Source organism: Leptonotus elevatus, chromosome 2 (assembly GCF_054856555.1).
Source record: "Leptonotus elevatus isolate MCC_2025b chromosome 2, RoL_Lele_1.0, whole genome shotgun sequence".
NCBI classification, from domain to species: Eukaryota; Metazoa; Chordata; class Actinopteri; order Syngnathiformes; family Syngnathidae; genus Leptonotus; species Leptonotus elevatus.
In genome coordinates this window covers 8632044-8660008 of record NC_141240.1, presented here as the reverse complement: position 1 = coordinate 8660008, position 27965 = coordinate 8632044, and the positions used below count along the sequence as shown (strand labels likewise).

General features: G+C 40.5%; 1 protein-coding gene across 1 annotated transcript; it reads right to left on the bottom strand.

Moving 5' to 3' along the window:
* Nucleotides 1–227: 227 nt before the first annotated feature.
* Nucleotides 228–24448, bottom strand: xkr6a (XK related 6a). Its single transcript, XM_086068469.1, has 4 exons — nucleotides 23622–24448; nucleotides 16189–16385; nucleotides 13097–13514; nucleotides 228–10563 (listed from the first exon to the last, which is right to left on the bottom strand). The coding sequence occupies exons 1-4, from the start codon at nucleotides 24191–24193 to the stop codon at nucleotides 10059–10061; spliced, it is 1692 nt and encodes a 563-aa protein (XP_085924595.1). The 5' UTR covers nucleotides 24194–24448; the 3' UTR covers nucleotides 228–10058.
* Nucleotides 24449–27965: the final 3517 nt, after the last annotated feature.

Sequence of the window (27965 nt, the reverse complement as noted above, 5' to 3'; positions counted from 1 at the left end):
CTCTAATGTGATACAGATGTTTTAATTTTATGGCTCATGTCTTTTGTTATGCTACATGTTTGACACATGTATATATATTTTTCTTAGTGCACTGGAAGGAATTTTCAGGTCTTTAAGAGATTCTTGTAATGATGTGTGTGTGTGTGTGAGAGAGAGAATAAACATGGATTTGTAAGTTTGTTTTTGCTTGGTTTCAAGAAAAAGAAAATATGAGACATTTGGAAAAATTAATTCATATTTCTTTATTAGATATTTTTTCTCCATTGCAGTCACAACAAACAATACAGTGTAACAAAAGGGAAGGACGGGATATAAAACAATGCTGACATACATACTCTTGTTTTAAAATCCAAGTGAACTGTTTCCATATATTTTACATTATTCGACGTGTCACTACTTCTCTACATCATTGTAAATCTTTGCAGATAAATAGACTTTTTATTTTCAGGAGGTATTGTAAGAAAAATAACACAATTTCTAACACTGGCCACGGTTGAGCCATTAGTGAAAAATATTCAACTCTTTCCCAGAATGATTTGACACTATTGTAGACACAGTACATAAAGAAACCAGCGATACACAATGCATGCTTGTGTCTCTGGCGTCCACTGAGACATTTGGTGTGAGTTTGGGGATTTCTCCCCGAAGACAGGTTGGTTCCTGGATAACTGTGAGGTGCACATACGTTCTAACATCGCTGATGATGACTACACCAGCTAAACTTGCTTCTCCACCTGAACCCTTCCATGAAAATGGACTTGCTTCAAAGTTGGCAGAACCTCAACTCTGCAAGCTTTGTTTACACTTCACGCAAAGCAAATAAAGCCCATAAAATCAAAATCCAATTTTGATGTTTGTTCTAACTGGAAATACAATGATTGTATTTAATTGCATGTGAACCAATAAACCAAGTGCCACTTTGGCAAAACGCAATCGTCTGCACAGACACTTGTACCATCGATTTATCATTGTGCTTCTACTTAGGACAACACGTTGCACAGACTCCTACAAAAACACCTGTACTGTATTTTTCTTCTCTCATCGTACATTCGGGATATTTATAGAGAACATCTACTAGCCTTGGAATGAGCAATCCATAAGTAAACTCTGCCAATATTGAGGAAACTGATGAGTTTACACAAAAAAAGCTATTTACAATCAAAATGCCACAAGAAACCAAAAGCTACTTTAGCACATCTTTAGCACACTTTCTACAGCTAGTACTTATTTTTAAGCTAAAGACCACAGTAGAAAAGCATGACCCCCCCAAAAAACAAATCGTTTTTACCTGATATAAGGTGATGATACTTTCACAACAATGGAACAATCTTTCTTTTTAAAATTTAGCTTCATGTGATGTGACCGAAACACGCTCACGTCGCCTCATGTAAGCATCATATGCTTCGCAGACCCTGATAGTGGAACATTTAAGTACCTAAAAGCACAAAAAAAATTCTGTTTCTTCATGATAGGATGCACATTCCTCACTGTTTTAACCCCCACCCAACTCATCTGAAAACATTTCAAATGTAAAGAAATAAGGTTAAAAAAAAATGCATCGCTAGTAATAATAAATAAATAAAAGGCAAACCAGTGCTATAAAATGAAAAGCAATGGTGCCCAGAACCTTTGAGTGTGTAATCTTGCATAGCTGTGAATGTGAAGCTATACAATAGGGAAGAAACGGCGCACTGAAACGAAGGGACCTTTGCACGTACAGTGATGCAGAGTCGCCTGTAGCGAGACAGACGCGATAAGGAGGAGATACCTGAGGCTACAATCAAGTCTGAGCACCACACATGCAAAGCACTCACAGTAGGCCAGGAGTATTTGGACATTGACTGTTTTGGCCTTTATAATCCACCACAATGGAGCTTGTATTTAAGAGGTTTCACAAATTATGGCCTTTTTACCATTTAAGGATTCTATACATTAGATTTTTTTTTTTTTTTTAATGTATGGGACCTCTACTATAGAAAAGACTAGAGTGAACGAGGAAAGCAATAAGCATAAGCTGTTGCAGATTTTTGAGGTGCTTATATTGTTATTTTCCAGAAGTACAAAGTAAAACAAAACCCTCTGGAATTAGATGAAACCAATTTGTATCGTAATGATGGCAATAGAAAAGTGTGAAGAAGGAAAGGATCCGAGGGTCATCAGCTGAAGCAGATACTGTACCACTTCCTGTGTCACGGGCATGTACGCTATAGCTGCCAGTGAAAGTGGGTCACTGCTGTTTACTAACGATGGGAGCTGTAGAGCGTTTATGCGCCACATACACTTGTTCTCAAGCCATGACTGCGTGCAATGTCAGCTTTCCAAACACTTGTAAATGTGATATTCTCCGTTGTGTTGGGGGGGTGAAACCTCTTAAATTGAAGCTGAAATCTGACAGTACTTTTTGGTTGCGTTTGACCTGATTTGGCTGACACACCTGATTGGCTGGAGCTCTGGATTCGGCAGAGTGGTTGTAAGGGCGGCTGCTTAGGATGCGAGCAGAGCAACCACAAAACTAAATTCACACTCTTAACACATTCATTCCTGGCTGTGTTTTTGAGATGGCACATTATGTTGGGTTAGCATACAATGACTCATTGTGCAGCGCTCGAGTGTGTAGCACCAACACCCGCTGGATTTTCTCTTGGAAAAATTTCCTTATCCACTTCAGAGAATGTTGCTGCTTAACCCTATAAAGCCAAACGTATCATATATAATACAAGACATTTTGAGCCCTCTATTTCGTGAGTATAATCTTTTTGTCCCCATTGAAACCCTGACGTAATTGATCCGATACATGCATTGCACGGAAAATCCATTAGAGGGCAGTATCACCCAGCTGATGGCTTTTCCAGTGACCTTGCAAGATCGCCCCAATTGAGAAAGCTGACACCTTTATTTATTAACTCATTCACTGCCATTGACGGCTAAACACGTCAAAAATTAATTTCAACTATTTCTATTAGTTTAACATTTTTTCCCTCTTTTGTTAACAAGAGTATGAAAAGCTATACTTTTTTTATTGTATATTTAGAACAGATATGACATTTGTGATTAATCGTGAGTTAACTAGTGAAGTCATGCGACTAATTACAATTTAAAATTTTAATTACCTGACGCCCCAAATTTTTAATAATCTTTTCTTCTTTTTTTTTTCTATTCATACACTGCCATTGACGGCTATAAACGTCGAGAATTCATTTGAACAATTTCTATTAGTTAACAGGAGTATGAAAACAGAATTTTTTTTAATTGAACATTTTGAACAGATATCAAATTTGCGATTAATCGTGAGTTAACTAGTGAAGTCATACGATTAATTACAATTAAACATTTGAATTGCTTGTCGCCCCTAATTTTTAATATTTTTTTTTAAATGAATTTATGGCAGTGAATGGGTTAAAAGTGGGAAATGTTCTTTCTGATTTTTGGAAATAATATGTTTGATATGCCTGTTTTGTTATTATATTTCTCACAGTTATACATTTACGAGCATTGTGACAGGATGTATCAAATATGACACAAATCAAGTCATGTGGAAGTTGATTTTCATTAAAAAAAAATAAAAAAAAAAAGTTTGTTCAAAAAGACCAATAAATACTCTATTTACAAAGGATGCAAATTTTCTGTCATCTATTTCATGGTTCAGGCTTTATAGGGTTAAATGTGGAGCACACAACACACATTTGGCTCAATTCTTCATCTCACTGAAACAAAATCTTCACTTGATAGCACCATTAGAATCTTTTCCCAAATTGTAAAGGGGTCAGGGGTTAACTGTATCCGTTTGTGCGTTCAAGTAGTGAGGACGGGGATGCATCCCGTCCCATGTTATTACAACACTACTGTTCACTGTATGCACGAACAAATTAGCACCCTGCTGCACAGGACAAAAGTGTAGTGAGTGTGTTAACTAAGCACATCTCCCTGCAATGAGAGACTTGCATAGCAGTGGTCTGTCCGTGTGGCGGCACTAACTGAAGGCAGTACTCATGTTGCACCATAGAATCCAAAGTGACAATCTGCCCTTTTGCACCTTAATGACGCACGTGTGATACACATTTGCACATGAATATATGACTCTATTGCATCTTCACACTGACTAACCTACTCATCTGTTGGCAGCAAATGAAGTGTAGCACCACAGAAAGTAGTATGAACTAACTCATTGGTAGTTTGTGTCCTTAATTCAAATGAGTTGCGCAATCCCATCTGCACTTTTCCGTAACATTGCCCCGATAGGGCACATAACCACATTTGGCAACATAAATTTATAAGGCAGTGCAGAAAGGTCATAACGATGAAAGAAAAGTGCATTACATCATCATAATGAATATTGAAAATAATGACAAAAACTTTGGGAAAAAAATATATAAAATCATAAAATACTATACTATAATACTATAATTTGTAATGGAGAGATTTTGAATTTTTCAAACTACTCCAAACATTTTTTCATACATTTGGTCACTAGTATTTAAGCAGAAATGAGCTTCACCATCAACATTCCATTTTAATTTTCTTCTCTCATTTGATCTCGTTAACGTGCAATGCTCCCGAGACAGCAGCAATAATAACAACCTCTGTATGTGTTCTTCACACTTGCACCATGTGTATTGACAAATGCAAAAATTTACCCTGTTTGATCCCAAAACCAGTCCCCCCCCCCCTCAACTGTTAGCGGTGGTCACGGCACCCCGACCACACGTGCTCAAGAGATGACTAATATTCTCAATACATGATTCCGCCTCCTGCCAATGTAACAGCTTGCAGTAGAGGGAAAAACAAACCAGGCAAAATAAAAATCACAGCTTAGCTGTAGGTGGCTTTGGATGAGTGGGTACGGTACGCTCATGCGTCAAAGGGAGAACATTTATACAAATGAACAAAAACATGCTTGCATTTGCTCATTTTGAAATTCTAGTTCTTTTTGGTCGTTGTCTAGCGTATTCGTCAAACATATTTGTTTGAACCCCATTACTGGTTACTCTTACATCTTGTTTCAGACATTGACTACTTTTACATGCAGTCGATAACCCTTTCAAAATGTGAATCATGAAAATATCATGTAAACATGCACAAACCCCCAAATATGCTATTTTTAACATTTGGTCATGTAAACACGATCAGGGTACCTCCTTTGAACTCAATTTTGGCTTGCGTTGTGTGCATACTCTATTCGCAAGGAATTTGGTCTTCATGAACTACTTGGATGTGCGGCGGCCATCTTACGTTGCCTCTCACTAAACCAGCCTAAAATGAGTGGTCGTCTTGATGCGTTTGAACGTTTGAACTTTGAACATACCCACCTCATCAACACCTGGACATTTTTTAGCCTTATCGTCACGTTTCTGCCTCAATTCTACAATCATTATATTCTGTGTGTTTAATCAATGTATCCCATTTAATCACCATTTTTCCCCCAATGATTAAACTTTGATGCACGCATATTTGATGTTAATAACACATAGGCGGGGTCGTGCTTGACCGTGATTGTTCATGATGTGTTTACATCATGAAACCGGGAAATGATGTGTGATGTGGGTTTAGTGACGCTGTGTATGTCAAATTGAGAGCTGTATTGGTTTTGTCAAATTGTGTTGGAAATTTTGGAACAAACGTAATCTTCCTAAAGCCGTCTGGTTGGACTTTGGAGGCATTCCGCAAAGATAAGTTGTACAAAGCGCATTGACCCTGGAAAAATGATAACCGCCGCTTGTTAAAAATTATTTAACTGTCCGTTTAATATATCTTGTCGAAAAACTTGTTAAGCGGGCCCAAGGAAAGAGGCAGTGCCCGCCAGCAGCACAGGTGAAACTCGTAAAAATGTCTTATCCAGAAAAAATGACGACAAGGCAGCTGCATGTCAGCTGGCTAGCGCACTCTAGTGGCCAAAATAAACCATATGTATCATTAGGCTGATAGGTAGGAGTAGACCTGTTTTGGAGTAGCCAATAAAGTAAGTTACCTTGAAGGTCCCATAGTACGAAAATGCACTTTAGTGGGGGTTTCTATCAATAATATGCATCCACGGCCTGTCTACAATCCAACCAGGTATGAAAAAAGTCCTCCTCCTTTCTAAAATGTGTGCTTCAAACGGGCAGATTAAACTTCCGTGACTTAGTGATGTCAACAAGACATGGAAGTGCACTCGACCCCGCCCCCTCGGGTTAGTGGCACCGCCTCTGGTAAAGGTTTGTCATGCTCACTGAAATTCGAAAAGCTGGCTGCTCCTTTCTTTTTCTTCCCTTTCTCGCAAATAATCTGTGGAGAGGGGAAACATTGATCAGGAAAAAGGGGTTGCTTCCTTCGTCCCAAATCTTTGAGAAGACAGTGGATTACTTTTATTTTTGATGGATGTGTACCGACATCATTTCTCAAAGGACAGTTTTGTTAATGAAAGCCTGTTCAGAGCTGGATTAGCAACACGTTTAAACATAATGGATCGGCCCCAACAGTGTGACACGACTGCAAACGGGAAAGATGTAAGTTTTACATTTTTGATTTAGCCTTCCTTCTTATCCTTTCTAATAAGAGATGTGCACCTTCTACCATATTACTGGTGTATTTTTAGTGGCTAAAGTGGGAGCTACATTTGTCGGGTGGAGGTTGTTTGGTTACAAGAGGTCAGATATGATAAAGCAGACGGTGGTCGGATAATATGAAGCGGTTGCGGATTGTTTTGTCAAGATACAATCCGCGGTGGTTAATTTGCCGTGACTGGCAACTCGCCACCTAGTTGACGTGACTTTGTGATGCTAACCGGCCGCTAAGTGGTCTCGACGAGACTGCTTGCACGTTGCGACTGCGCAGAGGATTAAATGTGCACATTTGTGTTATTCATAATCACTTGTAAATGTCTACAAGCATTCAGGGCAAATCGGAGACATTCACGGCAAAATAACGTTTGGGCGAGATTGGCCGGTTACGGCAAAATAACCATTGCCTAAACAATCACAAACTAACGCTACAACATAGTCTCTGTAGTAACGTTATGCCATTTTTTCTTATGGTAAAAACGTTATACCACTTTTCCACATATTAAAATAGTTCTCAAATGTGTAAAATACATGTCTGTATTTTTCTTTTCTTCTGTTGCCATGGCCAGTCGTTTCCATTCACAACATTAGCACATGGCTACCATGACCCAAATCACTGCCCCTTCGAGAGAGAAGGGTATGGCCTAGGCGTGGCCTGGTGCAGCTATTTACACAAAAGTGACACACCCCTAAAACAGGCTGTTTTGAACAGAGTGTTTTTTTGGCTGATTTAGGGACAGCCAAAATATTAGATCCAAAGTCAATTTTGACGAATGCATGTCACAGACATGTCTTTTACACATTTGAGAACTATTTTAGTATGTTGAAAAGTTGAATAATATGAGACCATTAAGATGTTACGCCCCAAAACTGTATATAAATTTATAAAAACCAGTGTATCTCTTTGTTCTACGGACTTCTTGCCCCTTCTGGCCAGAATATGTCCTATTTGTATGTCTTTGTCAAATAAATCAATGTGATCGCTGCTCAGCCCAGTTTTCTTCTAGACTCTGAGTTGTTAAACTTAGTCGTTTTTCAAACCTGACTCAAGAGGAGCCTCCCCCAAGACCCGGGAAACAAAATATACTATTACGGCTGAAGAGGACAATCGATCCTCTTATCTTCATTGAGCATCGGCCTGTTGGGAAGGGGGGGGGATGATGAGCCAACCCAGGGACGCAAATCGGCCGTCAGTCTCCCACCCAGGGGTTGTGGGTTCAATCTCATGCCATTGTGATAAGAAAAAAATTCGTAGATGTCTTTAGGCCTGGACTGCCAAAATAGGATAATCTGGCTTAAGTTATGGCATCGTTTATTGTCACAGTGTATCATCAGATTTTTTGGCAATGTAATGGCCACGCCCTTTGCAGGAAAGTTACAATATTCGGTCTGATCAACATCTTAAGGCCTGCCAATTTTCGCAGCCCTAGGTCAAACGTGCCGGGATTGTTTTTTATTTTTCCACTCAAGAGGCGCTATATAGCCATGTTTTTATGATAATTTCATAATATCAAATTTTTACACGTTTAGGTCCCCAACAATTACATTGATTTCGGAAGAATAAAGAAGAAGAAGAAGAACTTCTACAGCCTAAGTTTGAAGTCATAACGCCATCCGCTCACACATATAAACAGGTTATCGCGAATGTTTCAGAAACCGTAATCTTGACCTTAACCTGAATCTCGACTGCATGTAAACGTAGTTATTGCCTTAAACCGCCTTCTCAAAGGATAATAGAGAGGATAGCGAACAAGTTTTCTCCCTTCCTCTCCAGTTTGTGATTATCTACGATACACATTCATTTGCAGAAAATAAAGTATTAGCTCAAGTTACGTCTCGTCAATGGAACTTTTCACTCACATTTTCACAACGCCATATGATTATTGTTTTTACACAACCCGATTTTTCAACGACCTGAATCCCTCCAACAACCCAATTTCCTCCATCCTTAAAGGGATACTTGACTCATTGAGCCATTTTCAGCTGTAAAAAGTTAATATTTCGTCCACAATGAATGAATGAAACCTCATTATTTTTCTTGTACAATTAATAACTTAAAAAAAAAAATCCACTTCCTGTCGATTGAAGATGACATCTAACCTCACCTGCCAGATTGATAATTATGATTCACTCGAGGGAGTTCTTCACATTATCAATCTGTTACTTCACTAGGCAGACCCGTTCGGGAAAGGCAGGGCTTGCTGTACAATACTTCAAGCTGATTGGACGATGCGGCATCTTTGCACATTTTGTTTTGACCAATCAAGGCAACAGATGAAAATCTCGTCTTCTTTACCACACAAAAATGTACGAAACTCCTCTCGCTGTTCAAATTCAACAAAGAAACGGTGAGTAATTCTGCTAGAACATAATTAATTGCAGCATCCATTCGTCTGTTAGGTTTGTTTGTTCCCCCTCGCCATCGGCGCCTATTGGTTTCGTTCTGCCTAAACAACGCCTGAAAAAGATCGGCTGCTAACGTATAAGCGGGAGCGGTACAAGATGTATTCTCCGGAGTTTGTGAACTCACAAATACCGCGAGAATTCATTTTGCTGGCAAGGTTAGATGACATCATATGTGCTGAGGAAGTAGGTAAGGACCAGGGATGGACTGGCACAAAAAAATCTGCCCTGGCATTTTGACTTTTGCCTGACATGTAGTTCTGCCACTGATGTTTTTTGAAGAATTTTCAAGTTTGCTATCTATATTCGAAATGGGTTAACAGACTGGTCCCTCTAAATTGTGGGCTAGTCTCTTGGGGTAACATATAGGAAAATAAAAATTAAAAAGCACTGCATTGGCCCCAAAATAGGCCGGCCCACCGGGCATCTGCCCTGAATGCCAGATGCCCAGTTCAGCCCTGGTAACAACCAATCATGGCTCACCTGTTTTTTAGGTTTGGTCAGCAAACTGAGCCATGAATGGTCGCTATCTACTTCCTCAGCGCAGGTGATGTCATCTTCAGTCGAAAGCAAGTGGAAAAATTTGTATTTAAAGGTATTAATTCTACATGAAGAATAACAAAGTTACCAAATTCATTCTGGACAAAATATGAACTGAAAATGGCTCAATAAGTCAATGAATGATCCCTTTAACATCAATTTACAGAAGTGGGCTACTTTTTTTTTTCAACATTTCATCTTTGTAGAGGTACCAGGGAATGTGTGATACAATGTAAACAGCAAGCGGCAAATCAATCTGGTATGAAATATGCTGACGGTGGTGAAACTCTGACACAGATGAATGGCGGTAGTTACAAATAGAGAGGAGGCGCTTTCAATGGACTCCCACTGAGGCAGCTTGTTGAGTCATGGCCAAAAGACTCGCAGGTTGAAGGTGCTTGCAAGGAATGTGTGTGATTTTGTGTGTGCATTAAAACGTGCCAGATTGCTTTCGTGTCTCTGTGCTTATACCAAGTGTGATGTGTGCGTTTCTTATTCTTCTCTGAATGTGCCCGTAAACACAAACATGTCTCTTCACAGTGTGTGTTACGTGTGTACTCATTGGTGTGCGTGTGTGTGTCAAAGTGAGGACTCATATTGTAGAAGTTCGTAGAGCAGGGGCCCATCACGGTAACGGATGCCCACTGCGGCCGGTGTGATGTACTGCAAGATGTTTATAGTCCTTCGCAGGCGCCTGTCAACGTAGTGGGCGTCCCATGCCGGGTAACGCTTCCTGGGCATGTCGATCTTTATAAGCGGGCCCTCAGGCTTGGAAGTGGGGGGCACTGACCTCACCTGGAAGACGGGAAGACAGGTCTCCGCCACGTCCTCTTCTGTCTGGGACTTGGTCATGTGCGCGGGGGTCGGTGGGGCGGTAGGAGGTGCAGAAGGGGGAAGGGGAAGACCCCAAAGCAGCTGGGCGCAGCAGGAGGAGGCGGGGCTTGGCTGGAGGTGGGCGGTGGCAGGGTGCAGGAAGCCGTAGTACAACAGCATGACCAGGACGCCGCCGGCAAACGTCAGGTAGACGCCGCACAATGCTGGCACGGCGTACGAGTCGGTCAGCACCGGGTCCCTGTAGGCGTACCTGCATGTGGACACAGTCATGTTAGTACTTTTCTAATCCACGCCAATTATTTTTGTCTATTTTGTACTGCCAGTCTAATTCATTAATTTCTACACTCTTGCATTTGGTTTAAACACATCGGGGGCCCTAATTTCACAGATTGCGCTCGGCGTAAAAACAGGCGCATTTTCATTTTCGGGCCAGGTCTAGTTTAGCGTGTTTGGGAATTTGACCAAAAGTAGGCTAGATTTTAGACAAGCTAAAAGCAGGTCTAAGTTGTGACGCAGGTGGTGTAACATGATTTTGGTGGATTTGGGGAGTTAGGTTGATCTCTGTGGGCCCTTTAGCTGCTTTTCCACCAACAAGCCCAGGATCTTTGAGTTCTGAGCAACAGGAGTTCTTGGTTGTAAAAGTTCCGCAGGGAATTTAGAATTTGTGTTTCCACAGCGTCTTAGATTTATCTGTAATTAATTTAAATGAGTTTAATAACGTATGAGTTTGATGAGCCCAGCCGATGTAAAAACAACAACTCCCCGAAATTGACCATCCAATCAGCCTTGGTCAGTGCATATGGAGGATAAAAACTGCCAAAATAAATAAATGACTAAAAGTAAAAATAAAAACGGATATAAAAAATATAATTCAAAAATGTTATTCAAATGAGGGGGCGGTCTTAAGTGTGTCTTGGGTGGTAGTGTGTCTTGGGTGGTAGTCGTCCATTGCTGGAGCTCTCCAGCGAGACTTCCTTGTTCACCGAAGCCGCTCACTAGACCAACGGTTTGCAACGGCGGAGTTCAACCCAAGACACCCTTAGGACCGCCCCCTTATTTGAATAACATTTCGTCCTGGCAGAGCGTCTACAGCATGAAATAAATAAATGTTAGAGCAGAGCGTTTTTATTTATTTATTGATTGATATTTAATTCTATTTATATATTTATTTTTGTATTTATTTTTGTATTTATTTAGACTATTTTTATGTTTTGAATCTCGTTTTTTGGATTTTAATTATTCATGCATATATGTATTTTTTGGGTTATTTTTATTTCCATTTATATATATTTTTTTAATTTAATTTTTGAATTATATTTTTTATATCCGTTTTTATTTTCACTTTTAGTCAGCCGCAGCCTCTGTGCACCCTGCCGCCCGCCCTGTTTTTGGACTTTTTTGTTTTAGGGACGTTTGGGAGCCGGTACTGTCATGTTTGGGTTCTGTTTTTCCTTGTGTGTCTCCCTTGGTCTTGTTGAGTGTAATCCTGCCCTTCCTCGTGTCAACCAATCAGTGCCCTCAGCCACCTGTGTCCTGCCCCAGGTGTGTCTTGTTGTGTCATTAGCGTGTGTGTATTTAGTCTCCTGTCTCCCCCCTCTGTCTGTGTCGGTTCATTGTCGTTTTCCTCCTGTCATGCTGACAGTTTTTTGCCTTGTTGTCCTCCCCACGTTTTGTTTTACTGCCATTTGAAGTTAGCTTTTGTTTTGAATGATTCAATTCCTTTTTTTGTCCATCACCTCTGCCTCCTTGCCCTGCTTCCCTGCATTTGGGTCCCCCAACAAACTTTACCCCTTGACAAGAAGTAACTGAAACTATACCGTACGTTTATAAAACTAAACTAAAACAAACTACAATTATAGCTAACATGTCCTTCATTTTCATCCTTGTCAATTTGCTTTGAGGGATTGTTTTAAATGTGTTAATTTTGGTATTGCTGAACATCCGTACAAAAGAAGGAAAGTTGACAAATACTCCATAAAAATGAATACTAATCATAGAACCCGCTCTAAAAAAACATAATAAACAATAAAAATGAACTTTTATTACAATAATTAATTACAACCCTGTCTCTTTTTCCACCCCTACACCCCTTGAACATATAACAGGTCCCAGGTTAGCTGGGGCCTACTCCAAACTGACTTTGGGTAAGAATTGTGTCACACCTTGGCTGCATTGCTTCAAGTATGGGTATATTAAGTTTTTGTCGAATCAGATTTCAGACTCTTTGTGCGGCCTTGTCAATCAAATCTGCTCAGGGCCTTCAGAATCACAAAGTAACTTACGCTATGTTTGCCATGGGACTGTTTATCCAAATTAACTCATTCACTGCCATTGACGACTATAGACGTCAACAATTCATTGTAACTATTTCTATTAGTTTAACATTTTGTTCCCACTTTTGTTAACAAGAGTATGAAAACCTAGATATTTTTTTTATTGTACATTTAGAACAGATAAACAATTTGTGATTAATTGTGAGTTAACTAGTAAAGTCGTGATTAATTACAATGAAAATTTTCAGTTGCATGACGCCGCAAATATTTGATCTTTTTTTTAATCGCGTCAGGCAATTAACATTTTTTATTGTAATTAATCGCATGACTTCAATAGTAAAAACATGTTAAACTAATAGAAATAGTCCAAATGAATTTTTGTTGTCTATAGCCGTCAATGGCAGTGAATGAGTTAATAACTATTGCAATCCTAAGTTAGCACTGAAAATTGGTAATAAGGAAAGTTACAATATAATAATAAATAAAATAAATAAACATCGTTTTACTCACCACAGGCCAGTGAGGATGGTGTTCTCAGCCAGCACCACCGTGTAGTAGGTGATCATTCTGTGTCGCGTCTGGCCCTCCTTCACGTTAAACCAGCAGAAGATGTAGACAATGCCCACCACCATGTTGAAAAGCACCTCCTCCCACTTGGACATGCAGAAGTCGGTGCCCCCGTGCACCACCCAGAAGGCCATGGCGGACCAGTGGACCACCACAAAGATGCCAAAGTAGATATGAAAGAGCGAGGCAAAGAGGGCAAGTGAGAGGACGCGGGACGAGATGGTGAAGAGGCGCCAGAAGAGGTGCAGCAGCGCCCCGCGGTAGCTCATGCTGCGCTGGTCGTCACGCGAGTCCCGCAACAGTTTGTGGTAGGAGGCCAAGACCCAGGCGAGAGACAGGAGGGAGGCGAGGGAGGAGATGCCTGCAGGAGACAGACAGGACTCATGCTTCATTTCCTCTCAGTTAAATCCTTTCCCAACAAACTTTGAAGAAACTTCAAGTGAGTAGTAACAAATCTAGGTTGAGCCAGTGGGGTTTTGTCTTGAAGTTCAACCAAAGGGAAGAACCTACTAAAAGACTTATAATTATGTATTATATAAAGAGATGTAACGATTCACTCAAGCCCGCGTCGATTCGATTTTCAGTTCCCGATTTTTGATTCGATTTGGGTTTTTTTGCTTTTTCTTTTTTCTGACAATCAAAAGATATTTTTATTTTAACATCTACATTTTGTCCTTGTTACAAACATTAACTTTATATGTATAAATATATATATATATATATATATGTATTTTTTTTTTATGAAAAATGAACTAATAATTTTGACTGTTTAATTAACTACATTGTTATCTTATCAGTGCTTTGTATTCTGCCCTCGCAACACGAAGAAGACTGAAGCTCTAGAATCTTTGTTGAGGAATCGTGTTGATTTTAGTTTTTACTATTTTCCTTCACAAGGAGGTTTGCCCTTAAACTTATTTTAATCTTTTAAAATAAATTTAAATACTTGTGTATGTCTTTATGAATTCAGATTTTAAATTACGTAAAGGGGGCTAAGTTATGGAGGACCAAAATTCATAATAAATAAATGACTAAATAAATAAATTACTAAAAGTAAAAATAAAATGGATATAAAATAAATATATAATTTTAAAATAAAATCCAGTAAAATAAATATAAATGGAAATAAAAACTATATACATATAAATATATATATATATATATATATATATATATATATATATATATATATATATATATATATATATATATATATATATATATGTATATATATTATTTGTTTCACTTTTAGTCATTTATTTAATTATTTATTTAGTCATTTATTTATTTTGCATTTTGGTCCTACGTACTAATTTAAGTTTTGCTTCTTTCCGCCCCTTCTCAAACTTGCAACATTTTTCTTTCCTTTTTTTTTTTGTCTTATTAGTTTTTCTCTATAGGTTTGGCACATTTCTTGAAACTGAGAAGACATTTTCAAAATACCATGGACAAATCCCAAAACTACTTTTCAATTGGTCTCAACTGAATGGCATTTGTCATTGCTTTCATCAAATTGCCAATTGTCTCAATTGCCTCAGTGGACCTATGCAAATGGTTGTGTACATTTAGCCTACAGTTATCACAATATGCCCACATTTAGCACATTTTCCAATTGAATAGATCTTGCTGATCAAGCTGGATTAGTTGTTTTTCAGTCTAAAGGCTATCCTCTCCAAAACATGTCAGTAGGATTTCAGTATGTAAGTCATAATATGCAAAATCATCTGTTTATTTGTCAAAATGAGTCCAGCATATCAGTGTAGAGGATGGTTGAGACATTCACACCGTTTTTTTCCCTCCTCGCTGCATTTGTGACGTGGATGAAAACCTTTGGCCAAACAGAGAGCAGCGTAAGGATGGTCAAGAGGAGGAAGGTGACAAGAGTGACTACACAGTAAATTCTGTAGAGTAAATTTTGACTCCATTTAGAGTAAATTTGACTCTAAGTTGAGTAGAACCAAATAGACTCCGTTTTAGAGTAATATTTACACTCGGAAGGGAGTAAAATAAAGAATTGACAAAAATAATAAAAGTCACTGAAAGGTTGAGGACCCTTTAGGTTGGGGGACGGCCGCAGTACCACCTGAGCTACGCCACTTCTACTGTTTGCTTAGCTCCAAGATGTTTTTGGTCTTGGAGTTATGAAGATTCCAGTGATATTCTAGCACACAGCAGGAGCTGCGTGGCTCAGGGCGTCGATTGTCTGTCTCCCAAGCTGAAGGTCGTGAGTTCATTCTTCAACCCTTGAGTGACTTTTATCTATCTATTTTTCAATTCTTTATTTTACTCTCTTCCAAGTGTAAATAATACTCTAAAACTGAGTCTATTTGCTCCCACTCTAGAGTCACATTTACTCAACAGAATTTACTGTGTAGTGAAAGTGTTACAGTAGTTGGTTCTTCATTTACGCTTTGTGCTAGGCATAATTTTAGTTATTAGTTTTTCATAAATATACAGAATTTGGCTCACACTTTTTTTTGTTGCAGTCTAATGTGTATGTGTGAATAAAAACTGTTGCAATTTCGTTGACTGTGAGTGGAGTATGTCAAACTTTGAATACTGCTCTTGTAACCCCCCCCTCCCCTCAGTTTATATATAATTGTATTTTGTTAGCTGTTGTGAGAAAACATCTAATGATTTTGACTTGTGGTGCTCACAGAATGCCAAAGGGACAATGCATTTTGGGAGCACTGACTACTTGTATGACATAGAAATTTGATTTTGACACATAGGTGAGCTGTTTTGGGAGAGATATGAGCTTTTGCAGACGATCCAAGTTTTTACAGGGACCTACAAAGACCCGACAAACAATACCTGGATATCTGCAAAACGTGTTTGTCCCCAAAAAGGGTCCGGCTAGAAACGATGAAAAACTGCACAAGGTGTTGTGAATCGATGCATATTCTAAGCAGTTTACATCGATATTTGATGGATTTTCGATGCATCGTTACATCCCTAAGCCTAATGTGTGCAAACTGCCAATGACCATTTGTGCAGCTTCTGTTTTTGTGTGCTCTTCTACTACATCGACCTACACTGCAGCGTCTCGGCACGGTTCTCCTGAATCATGATGCACAGCTGCAGGACCAGCTGAGGCGCCGACTCCAGGAAAGTCTCCAGCAGCCGAAGCATGTTGACGTCCGCGTACTCGAACATCATGGCCCAGTACCAGCGGCGCTGGTGCTCCTTCTGGCGACGCGACATGAGGCCAAGGTACAGCGTCCTGATGTACCTGCAGCAGTCAGAGGTACAAAATAAACTTTATTAATCCATTGAGAATTGATTCACCGGCTGGTTTAAACACACAGTCACGCATGATAAGAAAAAAAATGCCTTTAGAAAGATAATAGCCCAACTATTCTGGGTGATTAATTTTTGTGTTATCGTCTTTCTGAAGACCGAATTGATAATACCACACTAAATTGACTCTTTTATTGGATCTCATTAGACTGCACAGTGTGTATGAGTAGCAGCTTAAATATCGTTGTTAGCTGGTGTAGAATCTGAAGGATCTTATCTAAGGCTAACATTTAAATGGTCTTACAAACATTTTTAATGGAAATTGGTTTATAATGATAAAATCGTTCATTACAAAATTAGAACATGAATAACTAACTGGAAATGAGTTCAATTCAATTGACTTTAGAGGCGAAATGAAAGCAGATCATATTAAATATGGCGATGCAATTGTACATACTGTATATACATGTAACATGCATAGTAGTGGTGTGATGATATATCAATATTGCGATAAATCATGATACTTTGTCTCCCGATAGACTATCGATACGCATTCGCAAGTATCGAGATATTTGTGGTTAATATACAGCCACTATAACGGCTCCTTTGTTCATCACTTATTGAGCAATTTCTTGGCAGGCCGCTTGGGGGAGCGCCTCATAAGAGTGGTGGGAAAATGTATGGACGTTTTCAGGCGAAGAAGACTCATGAGCTTACTTTTACTTGTGTAAGACATTTATTATCTGTCCAGCAACTGACTCATACGCAACATTTTAAAACATATTCTATGGTTCAACTTTTTGAAGCACACAATTTCTGAGGAATATTAATATTGATTTAATTGGATTTAATATTTAAGTAATTTTATTTATTTACTTTTGCAATGCAATGTTACACCCCAAAAAAATCGCCAGTTTTTAAAATGACACAATTCACTATGTAACTGACTGACACGTTGCATGACAATAGTGTTTAAGAAAGACACAAATTTGTTCACAGAAAGTGGTCTCTGTTGAGAAGACATTTGTATTTGTTTAAAAAAAATACACTTAAATACTCATTGTGAAGAAGACACCAGTTTTAATGTTTTGTCTCAGTGATGGTACAAAAAGAGACTATTTTCTCATTGAAAAAGCCTCAATTTATGTCTTGAGTATTTTTATCGTAGATTATCGTGGATTTATTACCTGACCAATATATCAATAATCGTGAGATAATCGTTATCGTGAGCCTTGAGTGAGCCATATCGTATCATATTGTGAGGTACCCAGACGTTCCCACAACTTGCACATCTGCTGATGGCCAAAAGGGCTTTTACACATTTGATCTTTTTTCAGGACGAGCATCCTTGCTGGCTTCCTTTACTCTATTTGAACAAGATCAAAGATCAAGATCATTTAAAAGATAAACGAATGGCGTGAATTCCTGTGAACATGAGCTACTTTTTTTTTTGTATCATTACGTCCGATGAACCGAGGGGCAGACAAGTAAAAGATGCTCCACGCTTTGTTGTTAAGATACAGTGACAGCTCACGTGGGTGGAATGTAGGATTTCAATTAAAGTGCCCCTGAGCTCTGCATCACTAGCGTATGCGTGTGAGGATGTGTGTATACTTAAATAATGTTGCACAGGCATCAGCGCATGCTTTTACAGCATGTCTACGGCGGTGTTGCCGTTAAAAGTCCTCTCCTTTGCAAAAAGTAACAGTTACAACCACATAGCATCAATAATAGAGCATCCACAGAGGAGCTCATACACACGCATGCCCTGTAAGCAGCACGGATCATGGGGTGACCTTTTCCATCACAAATTGCTGTGACCTTGACTCCAGAATTATAATTTCTTTTTTTTTAACAGTACTATGTTTAGCTTGGGTTTAAACACGACATAACAAACAGCCTTTTGGTTTAAAGATGGAGTAGCAGGTCACCCTGACAGCTGCTTGCATTGATAATTACAAACGAGAAGTGTGGATCTTCTACATCAACCCTCCCCCAAGCAAGCACTCTCCCTTTTCTTCTCCCATCCCCCTTTTACTGGTATTGTGTGCAAGCAACCTTTTCCCACCTCTTCCTCTCCCCATCGGATCCCTTCCATTCTTCACCCTCCCTCCTCCACCCTCATCTCTCTCCCACTCCATCCTCTCCACAGCTTCTCTCCATCTCTTAACGATCCATCTCAATCAGTCTGAAGGCTTTCCCCTGCCCCCTCTTCCCATGTTCCACCACTTTTCCCAAGTAGCAGTGTGACGGGGGGGGGGGGGGGGGGGGGTCGTGTATGTGTAGAAGTGTGGTCCATTTAACCCTTGAAACTGACCATGCATTGGTGTTTCTCCTCTCAGCAGGATGGAAATAAACACTCACGTGCACACACGCACACACCAACAACAGCGTAGTTAGCTACTCGAGCTGCTGTCTGCCCAGAGGCAAGTGGACACCATAAAAGAATCTTCTCAGAGAGATGAGCCAGGGAGGAAATGAGAGAGTGAACAATTATCTTTGCAGTTAGAGCGGAGAGGCGCACGAGGCAACTGAATTGTGCAACTAAATGTGAGTGGCTGACTGTCCACAACCGCTTCTGCTGCAATTTGAATCGCAGGTGAACAGCGTCGCAAAGTCGCATATGTAACGGGCTGCCATCAAAATTGTCATGTTGTATCACATGATCGTTAACAACAAAAATGGTAGCGATAGACCGGTTATTTTTTCAGGGTCGATACCGATTATCGGTAATCAGGGAGGCCGATAAGCAATATTTGAAGCCAATATACATTTGCAGGGAATTAAAAAAAAGTTGGTGTCAAAATTGTTAATAATAAAATAATAATAACAACTCCAGCACTTGACTGCTTAAATGTCTTCAAACACATGTTTATTAAGCTTTTGTGGTTTGCAGCATATTAAAGTTTTTTGGTTTGCCATCAGCTTTTGCACCAACTATGCCGCCAACTCCCAAATAGCCACTAATTCACGGGCTAACCATTCACCCGCACGTTAAACCCGGGATAACTCTCAAATAGACGCTAAAAAACGGCTATTAGGTTAGCCCGCGAGCTAACCGTTAGCTCAGGGGCTAACCTAATAGCCGTTAGCCCGCGAGCTAACCGTTAGCTCAGGGGCTAACCTAATAGCCGTTAATTCGCGAGCTAGCCGGTTAGCTCGCGGGCTAACCATTCACCCGCACGCTAACTCCCAAATAGCTGTTAATTTGCGAGCTAACTGTTAGCTCGTGGGCTAACTGTTCACCCACACGCTAACCCCGGGATAACTCCCAAATAGCCGCAGGCTAACCTAATAGCCGCTAATTGCTGCTTATTGGCTGTTAGCACTTGGCTGTTAGCACTGCACGAGCAACCAATCAGATGGTGCTGTGGGCGGGCCAATGCTGCAGGGACTCAACAGCCACGGACTCAGAGCAGACGGTGGTAGAAAAGCGCCCATCGGAGCAAAAATAACAGTTTTTAATATATCGGCCATCAAAACTTCCACAGAGGATAAATAATGTATGCTTGTAATTGTAAGTAATGTTGTATTATCTGTCTGAATGTGTTGAAACACTGTTTTTTGTATAAATATCCATTGCTTCAAGTGTTATAATACACCATACAGATGCATTATAACATCACCATATAGATGTGTTACGTTAGCCCATCAATGACAACAAAGGCACACTCGTTTACCACTGTACTTACTCTTCTTCATTTGATTATTTTTACATTCATAACCTAGAAGTGTTGCTGTGATCACATTTGCTGTAATTAAGACATTTGAGGTTACGAATGGTGAGCATTGAACTCGTTGGCACAGCAGCATGACATGAATGATCAGTTACCACCAAACTTTTTATTTTATTTCATTTTTTATATGTTACAGGCTAAAATATTTCTCATACTAATAATTACTGTGATTAAAACTTCACTAATGCATTGAAGCAAAATTCAATAAAAACACCGTTGTGTTAAATGTGTCTTGTGTGTTAAACTACAGCTAAAAATAGGTTATAATTTGGGGCACAAAATATTATTACAATTGGAATTAAACTAAAATGCAATCAAATTACTAAATTCTGACAAAAACTTTAATAAATTTTATTCAAAAGACTAACTAAAACTCAATTAAAATTTATACGTGTGTGTGTGTGTACATCTTTGTGGGATACACACACACGGTACTGTACATTATATGCGCTGCATGTGGCTTCAAAGAATTTGTAAACTACCATACAGTGTTTTGAGGTGATTTGTAGACACATATTCTCTTTTGGGAGTTTTGCCACTGACATGGAATTAGTGTCTGCTCTGTGAAGCGTGAGGGAGCGTGCAGAGAGGCTTGCTCATCGAGCTGTCGTAGTGAAGCAAGCTCTTCTTCTATTTAGCTTTATCTACTCGACACCACTTGCCCTTTCGAGTGGTTGACCAATGAGTGGCCCAATTTATGAGAATTTGTCGCCTTATCGATTTTTTTCCTTGTGAGCATCATTTGAGTTACGAGCAAGCTTCAGTTATCCCTGAAATTCTGCTTGAGTGAAATGGGGGGGGGGGTTGCATATCAGTGCCCTAGTGCTGTTAGCAGGTACAGGTATCGGTACCAGTGCCAATACTGTATATGTATTATTGTAAGATATCGGTACTCAAGGCGGTGACCGACACAATTATCAGCCACCCTCCTGCGGCCGTTTTACGATCAGGGACAAGAAATTAGAAATTATATGAATACAAAGTTGCCATTAACTTTAAAAATTTTGAATTAAAAATTGCATTAAAAATAATACATTGGGATATATAGGTCTTTCTTTAAAATCTTATGTCATTTATGGGTGGGGTATTTTATTTACTAGTGGCATCAGTATTTGGTATCAGTAGCGGTGACTACTCAAGAGTTGCGTATCGGTCGGGAAAAAAGTGGTATCGAACATCCCTAATCCTAATGTATTCTGTAAATCAATTGACTCGCTTTAAGAAAAATTACAGGCAGCATATAATAATTCCATGTTTCAATAATAAAAATAATAGTTCCAATAAGACTATGGCTATTATCATGTTAAAGTATTAATTTTTTATCAGTCAGGCTGGAAGTGGTGAGCAAATAAGGTGGGGGTGGCCGCCTCTGAATTTCGTACACAGGAAAAATCCTGCCCTTAAACAAGCACATTCAACATGCCCTCTATCTATTGGCGGCAGACATGCCACAAAATAATGTCACTGTGGGGCGCGCTTTGTGCGTATCTTCCAAGTTTAAACCTCCGCGATCACAATCAGATCGATGCTCCTTAAACACGTCATTCATCCGCTATCAGAGGCGGCAAAGGGTTGTCTTATATTATTGTATTAAATTTCAGCATTCAGCCACTAACGGCGACTGCCGAGATACTCTGGCGGCACTTTCATCACGGAGGACATCTTGCCAAAAATCATAGTTTTTCGGGCCTCTACTTTGTTTACAAGTGTCTCCAGCTCACATCGGGGGTGGGTTTAATTTGTGCCTCATGCTTTATTATGTGAATATCTTATCATGCATTGTAATCATTCCCACCCGCAAGCCCTGTTTATACAAATTTGTAGGGGTGGGAATCTTTGAATGTCTCACGGTTCGATTCCATTCCGATTTTTGAGTGTGCTATTCGATTCAGAATCGATTTCTGATTAAGAATGATTTTTGATTCAAAATGATTTGATTGACAATGATTTTTGCTTTAATTTAAAGATGTTCAAGGAATCGTAATGATCTACTCCAGTCTGACTCGCTAATGCTAATCAGTGCTCTACTCGCGGCACTTTTATCACTAAAAAGAACGGCTCCACGCTGCAAAAAAAACAACTTTTATTGGAATAACTTGATCGTGACTTTTTCCTTCTACTCTCTAATGTGGCTACAACTTAACAGTGTATTAGACCGTGTGGAACCACACTGCCCCTAAGTGGCCAAATCGGGTACAACACGAACAGCGCCCCCGATAAAGGCACACACAAAGGGAAGACCGTATAAAATAATTTGAATAAAATCGATTTTGGGACATTTAAAATCGATTCTGAATCGAACTAGATGAGAATCGCAATTTTTTTGCACACCCCTACTAATTTGCATATTTATGTACAGGTGTGGAGAGAGAAGAGTCTGGTACTCTAACATTTCCACATTGATTGAAAGAAATGTGCTTGGAGTCGTACATCTGGATATGGACGTATGGCGTGTTTTAGTATGAAAGCCACGCAAGTCTTAAGTACATGAGGCCCCAGGCGAGCACCATTTGCGGTAGCGGTGTAGCTAGCAATCCGACGAGAGTAGAGCACTTATGTGCGAAGCAGTGCTGGATGAGTAAGGTCGTTGAACAAATGTATATTGTACATCAAGGGTTCCACCGAGAGTGCAGTGGTTTGGTGGCGGTCAACACTAGATTGTTGGTTTTGTGAGCTTGCAAGGGATTTCGAAGGAATGTTTCACGAGGTGCGTTGTTGACTGTTACTTAAAGTGCAACTCACCCCTCAACCAGACTCTTGCTTCACCCCTCACTAATATTTGAAAATAGCGCTCAAAGGAGGCGTTGCCTGGAGACCGTTTGGTTAGCAAATGGGCAGAGGGTTGGGCGTGGTCTGATTGTCATTGACAGCATAAATGAAAACTACAATCTAAATCATTTCTATAATACCATAAGCTATGCTGAATAAACTAACAAAATGCTATGCTAATAAATCACTAACATGAAAATCTATATAAAGCTATTCTCAAATGCTACAATTCCAACTCGCTAAGGAGAAACGTACGAGACTGAGCTGGTGGGTGGCAGACACTGCAGAGAGACTTCAACAGCCTCACAGAAGTGATGAAGTGCTTGTCCAAAGAGAGGAAAAACAGCCAAATTGTGTTTATCCCAGTGTTTAACCTGAAGATGGCGCCGAACACATGTTTTTTTGCCCCAAATTCAAGCTTTCAACAAACATGTACTAAAATGTCAAAATAATGACTAGGTCATGTAAACAGCAATACAAATCCTATAAAAACACATACAAATACTTTTTGGTGGTGTTTTTAGGGCTGGAATATATTTTAGCAATTCAAGTTCATTTCAATATAGAAAAATAAGAATCATTTGAGTCACAAGCTTGATTTCAATGACTTGTATGCCATGTGAGAGGAGCTGTGTGTGTGTGAAGGGGTGTGAGACTGAGTGGGGGCGGTTGTTGTTGCATGGTGTGTGGATATCAGGTGCCGTTGCACCCGGGCCACTTACCTCCACACTTGCCCCAGCTGGAGGATGTGTATGGTGGCCTGCCACAGCCAGATGGTGGCCAGCTGCAGGCGGTCCTTGCCGGGATAGTGGCAGCCCAGAGCCACCGCACCCTTCTTTGTCAGACCCTCCACCTCCCCGAGCCCCCCGCCAGTGTAGTCCTGCACAAACCAGCGGAAACTCAAAATCTGGACCAGCACGGAAGGCACCAGCACGAAGAAGAGCGTGAGGCCAAACCACAGGTAGTCCTGCCTCTGGTAGTAGTCCACCGCAAGGCACAGGTCCGTGCCAACATCCCAGAAGAAGACGAGGAGGGCCAGTATGATCCAGAGGCAGTCCAGCCACAGCTGCTGCCGGGGTGGGCAGTGAGTCTCTCGGACGCCGACCCCCCCGGCGGCGGATTGGCCCCCGTCGAGGAACGAGCCGAGGCAGGCGGAGCGGCAGCCCCAGTAGCACGCCGAAGAGCGGCAGCACTGGCAGATGTGGATCGCGGCCGAGTCCAGCGGCTCGTCGACGTCAACGTCGTAAAGCTGGGCGAAACCCCCCCCGGCTTTGCCGTCCGACTGCGCGGCCATGTTCCCCTTGCCGCTCGTCCCCTCCGGTGAAAAGCACGATAGGCGCACCGTGGTGCCTCTTTTTCGCGGGGTGCGGACACCGCGACGCTTCCCAGATACCTGCTGCTGCTACTGTACGCTTCCCTCGGTGTCTCCTTCCGGCCCGGGCCGCGTAGAGCCATCAGAGTTCCTTTCCCCGGTCCATTGAAGACCCAGTCACCAGAACCGGACACCTTCTACACGAGCCCTGCATCTTCTGATCATATAGGGAGCCTATGACGTCATGCACCGCGCTTTTTTAAAAAAAAAATATATATATATATATATATATATATATATATATATATATATATATATATATATATATATATATATATATATATATATATATATATATATATATATATATATATATATATATATAAATACACTCTATCCCTGAGCTCGAATGAACGCGCTCCCGCTACTGCTTCCTCGCATGGCTTTGCTCATTTGCAAACGGGCAGCAAGTGCAGCTCCAGTCCGTGTCCAGGCTGGCCCGGCTGACCTACCCCTTCTTGCACTGCCCAGCACCGCTGCCACGCTCCATCTCTCACTCCGCCCTGTGCCGGAGAACCGCACACAGAGTTTAACATAGACAGTGGGTTGTCTCGTCAGCGCGTCCGCCATGTTGAATGTGGCAGACCTGTAAGAACAGAGGCATTTTGCGTATTTGGAGATGAATGAATGCCATTATTACTAAATAAAGAAATCTTCCAATATAGTAGATCATAATCAATATTTATCTATTAACATGACAAAAGCAGAAACTGTAATGTATGAGAAATGTGCTATATAAATACAATTTGATTTTACTTTAAACACTATCAGAAGCAGATGAATTGTATTCATTAATTTCCAACAGTCTATTATGTTCATTTCATAGCTTTTGTCTTGGCCTTTCAGCTTCCAGGTGTGTACACTAGGCTATATGTATATATTTTTGTCCATCCATTTTTCAGCTTTTGTACGCTGCCATGTAAATCTTCCCAAGGCCTTCAGAATCCTGAATGCTCGAGTCAAATATACTAATAGCATTGAAATGGCTTCTTCCTTCTTTTTTCTTTTTTTTTTTAAACACACAGATTTTACATCCACTGCTCTGTGCATTCACAAAGGCTCAGACAGAGTGACAGAGTGATTTTTCCCTCCTCTGGTTGGTGAAGCTAAATAGTCTGCTGTGTTTACCTCTGATTGGTTATGCTAAACCAACCATTGATTGATGGGGGAGGTCGGAGGATGATGTCAGACATCTCAATTAAAAATTAATATTCAAGGTGCTCTTTTCAAGAAAAATGTGACGTTGTGAGGGTGGGCCAACTGTTGCTGGCTGGTTTGTTGCAACACAGAAAATAATTTTGGGGGCAAGGGGTTGGTTGGGGCACTTTCAGAGCAACAGGTATGAGCGCTACTAAAGCTAGGAAGAGCTGAAAAGGAAAAAAGTCTGCATAAGTGTTTGATGAATATGATTTATTTAATTTAAAATGCAACTCAAAGTACTGAGTGATTATCATCCATATTACAATAGAAAGAAAAGCCACCCCTTCCCCCAACATTCCTATGAACACACCCACACATGAACACACACACCTGAAAAACTTTAAAAAAAAAACACACGGCAGCCCACAGAGAAACCATGTGAGGAAAGGCACTCAGGTGGAGCTCATCCGCACTGAGATGGATGACAGCCTACGACCACAGGAAGCAGTGCCACCCCAGAGACCATCTACCCAGGTTGACAGTGGTGAGCCCCACACAATTGAAAAGCCCCCCGGCCCTAAGGAGACTCCAGGACAACCTCCCAGGAGGCCACCCCATGCGGGAACAATGGAGCTAAAAACCAAAAGACAACCGAATAAAAAAAGTTACCGGTAAAAGCTAAAAGAGAACAGGCTAAAAGCAAAGCTAACAGACAATATGATAAAATGAGCTAAAAAGTAAGAAACAGTAATATTAATAAATTCAAAGGGTAAAAGAGACAACCAGCAGAGAAGAGTGCACGCCACTGCCATCACCAAGCGGCCAACATATGAGACATCCTCAACAATCCCTTCACTTTGACACATCCAATATGGCAATGATGTTGAGGGTAGATTCAGCGTTTGAGGTAATACTGTAGCTCAAATGGTATGGACTGAGAAGCTTGAACATTCCTCTCATCAACCTCTCCAGTCTTTGAATGTACATTAATGTACAGTGTGTATGTGTATGAGAGAGAGAGAGAGAGAGAGAGAGAGAGAGAGAGAGAGAGAGAGAGAGAGAGAGAATGGGAAATGGGAATGATTCTGTGCTTATATTAACATATGAAGAATGACTGTTTGAAAATGACACCCGATGAAGGTCATGACCAAAGTAACTGCATACATACAGTAAATGCAAGTAGCTAGTTGTAGACTTTTCTTACACACGTTCTGTGACTTCCATTCCACTCTGTCCGTCTGATACAATCTCTTCAGTAATCCTTTTCTCCCTGCAAGCAAGTTATTCATTTTCCCCCTCTGCTTGCATTGGAAACGAGTCTTGCTGTTGTCACGGCAACCGTAGGTATGGAGTTGACGATCTTGGATTTTTCATCTTGGATCTTGGAGTACACGCCAACAGATTTGTTAGACAACCTTGAGTTTAATTTCAGAATAAACATTTTCTATTGTATTTTCTATTCTCCAAAAAAATCCCAAATGTTCACTGTACATTGTACAAGTAAGAGGACGTGAGAATTTTCCAGTTCAAGGTCACAGGGAATGGTGTATACAGTAAGAGACTTGTGAATGAGAGGTGGTGAGCTGGCCACCTGTCAGTCAGAGGGTGATTGTGAATGAGACGTTATGCAATTCCACAATTTTGCACGAAAAGAGAGCCACAACTGCATCGTGAAGAGTAAAAAGTAAAAAGATCATGTTTCAATAAAATCGTTTTCAATTGTAGGTCTGTGGTCTGTCTATATTCTGATTTTCTTTTTGAATCCAATATGTGTGGTCATTATGAGCGAGATGCCAAATGCAGCAGGTTGAGTACTGGTTAGGTTGAGCAATCCTTCACTAACTTGGTTAGAGGCCGGGGGCGGTCTGGCCATTGGAAAATCCCGAGAGTTTCCCAAACATTTTTGGGCCGGTCAGTTTGTACTTTGCCACTTTGTCACGTTGTCTCATTTTGTATTCCTTTACACAAAGAGGCTGCTGAAGGAAAAAAAAATCTGTATGGTAATTCAACAGTAGTGTAACATGAAAAAGAAAAGACTAATAGTATGTATTAATTAAATAAGACTTATGAGTCTGATAGCCGGACAAGAGAAAGTGTCCTTAAGCCTGCTGGTCCTTGCTCTGAGGGTGGTGTTGCATTTTAAGGCAGCATGGTAAAGCACATGCATGGTTGGGTGGTTGGTTGGGATCCGTCATTTTCTGGGGCTTGCAGATGCACCGATTGGTGTTGACGTCCTGAATGCAGGGAGCTTCCCTTACTGTTAGTGTCAATATTTTGCACAACGGTGCACCAATCATAATTTACTGGCCGATCTTTAAAAAGTTTGACCTGATGATCACTGATTTTGCCGATCCCGTATTCTATAACAAGCAACATATTCTAATGAGATCATGCAGAAGGTGGATCTTATGTTGTGATCAGTGAAAGTGTAACAGTGATCTAACTGGAGAACTGTACACTGGAATTTTCCAAACTTCCTTAATATGCCACTCTCATCTCAAAGGTCTTTTTGTGGACTTTGTCACTGCAGAGATATCCCGGGTGCTAACTTGCT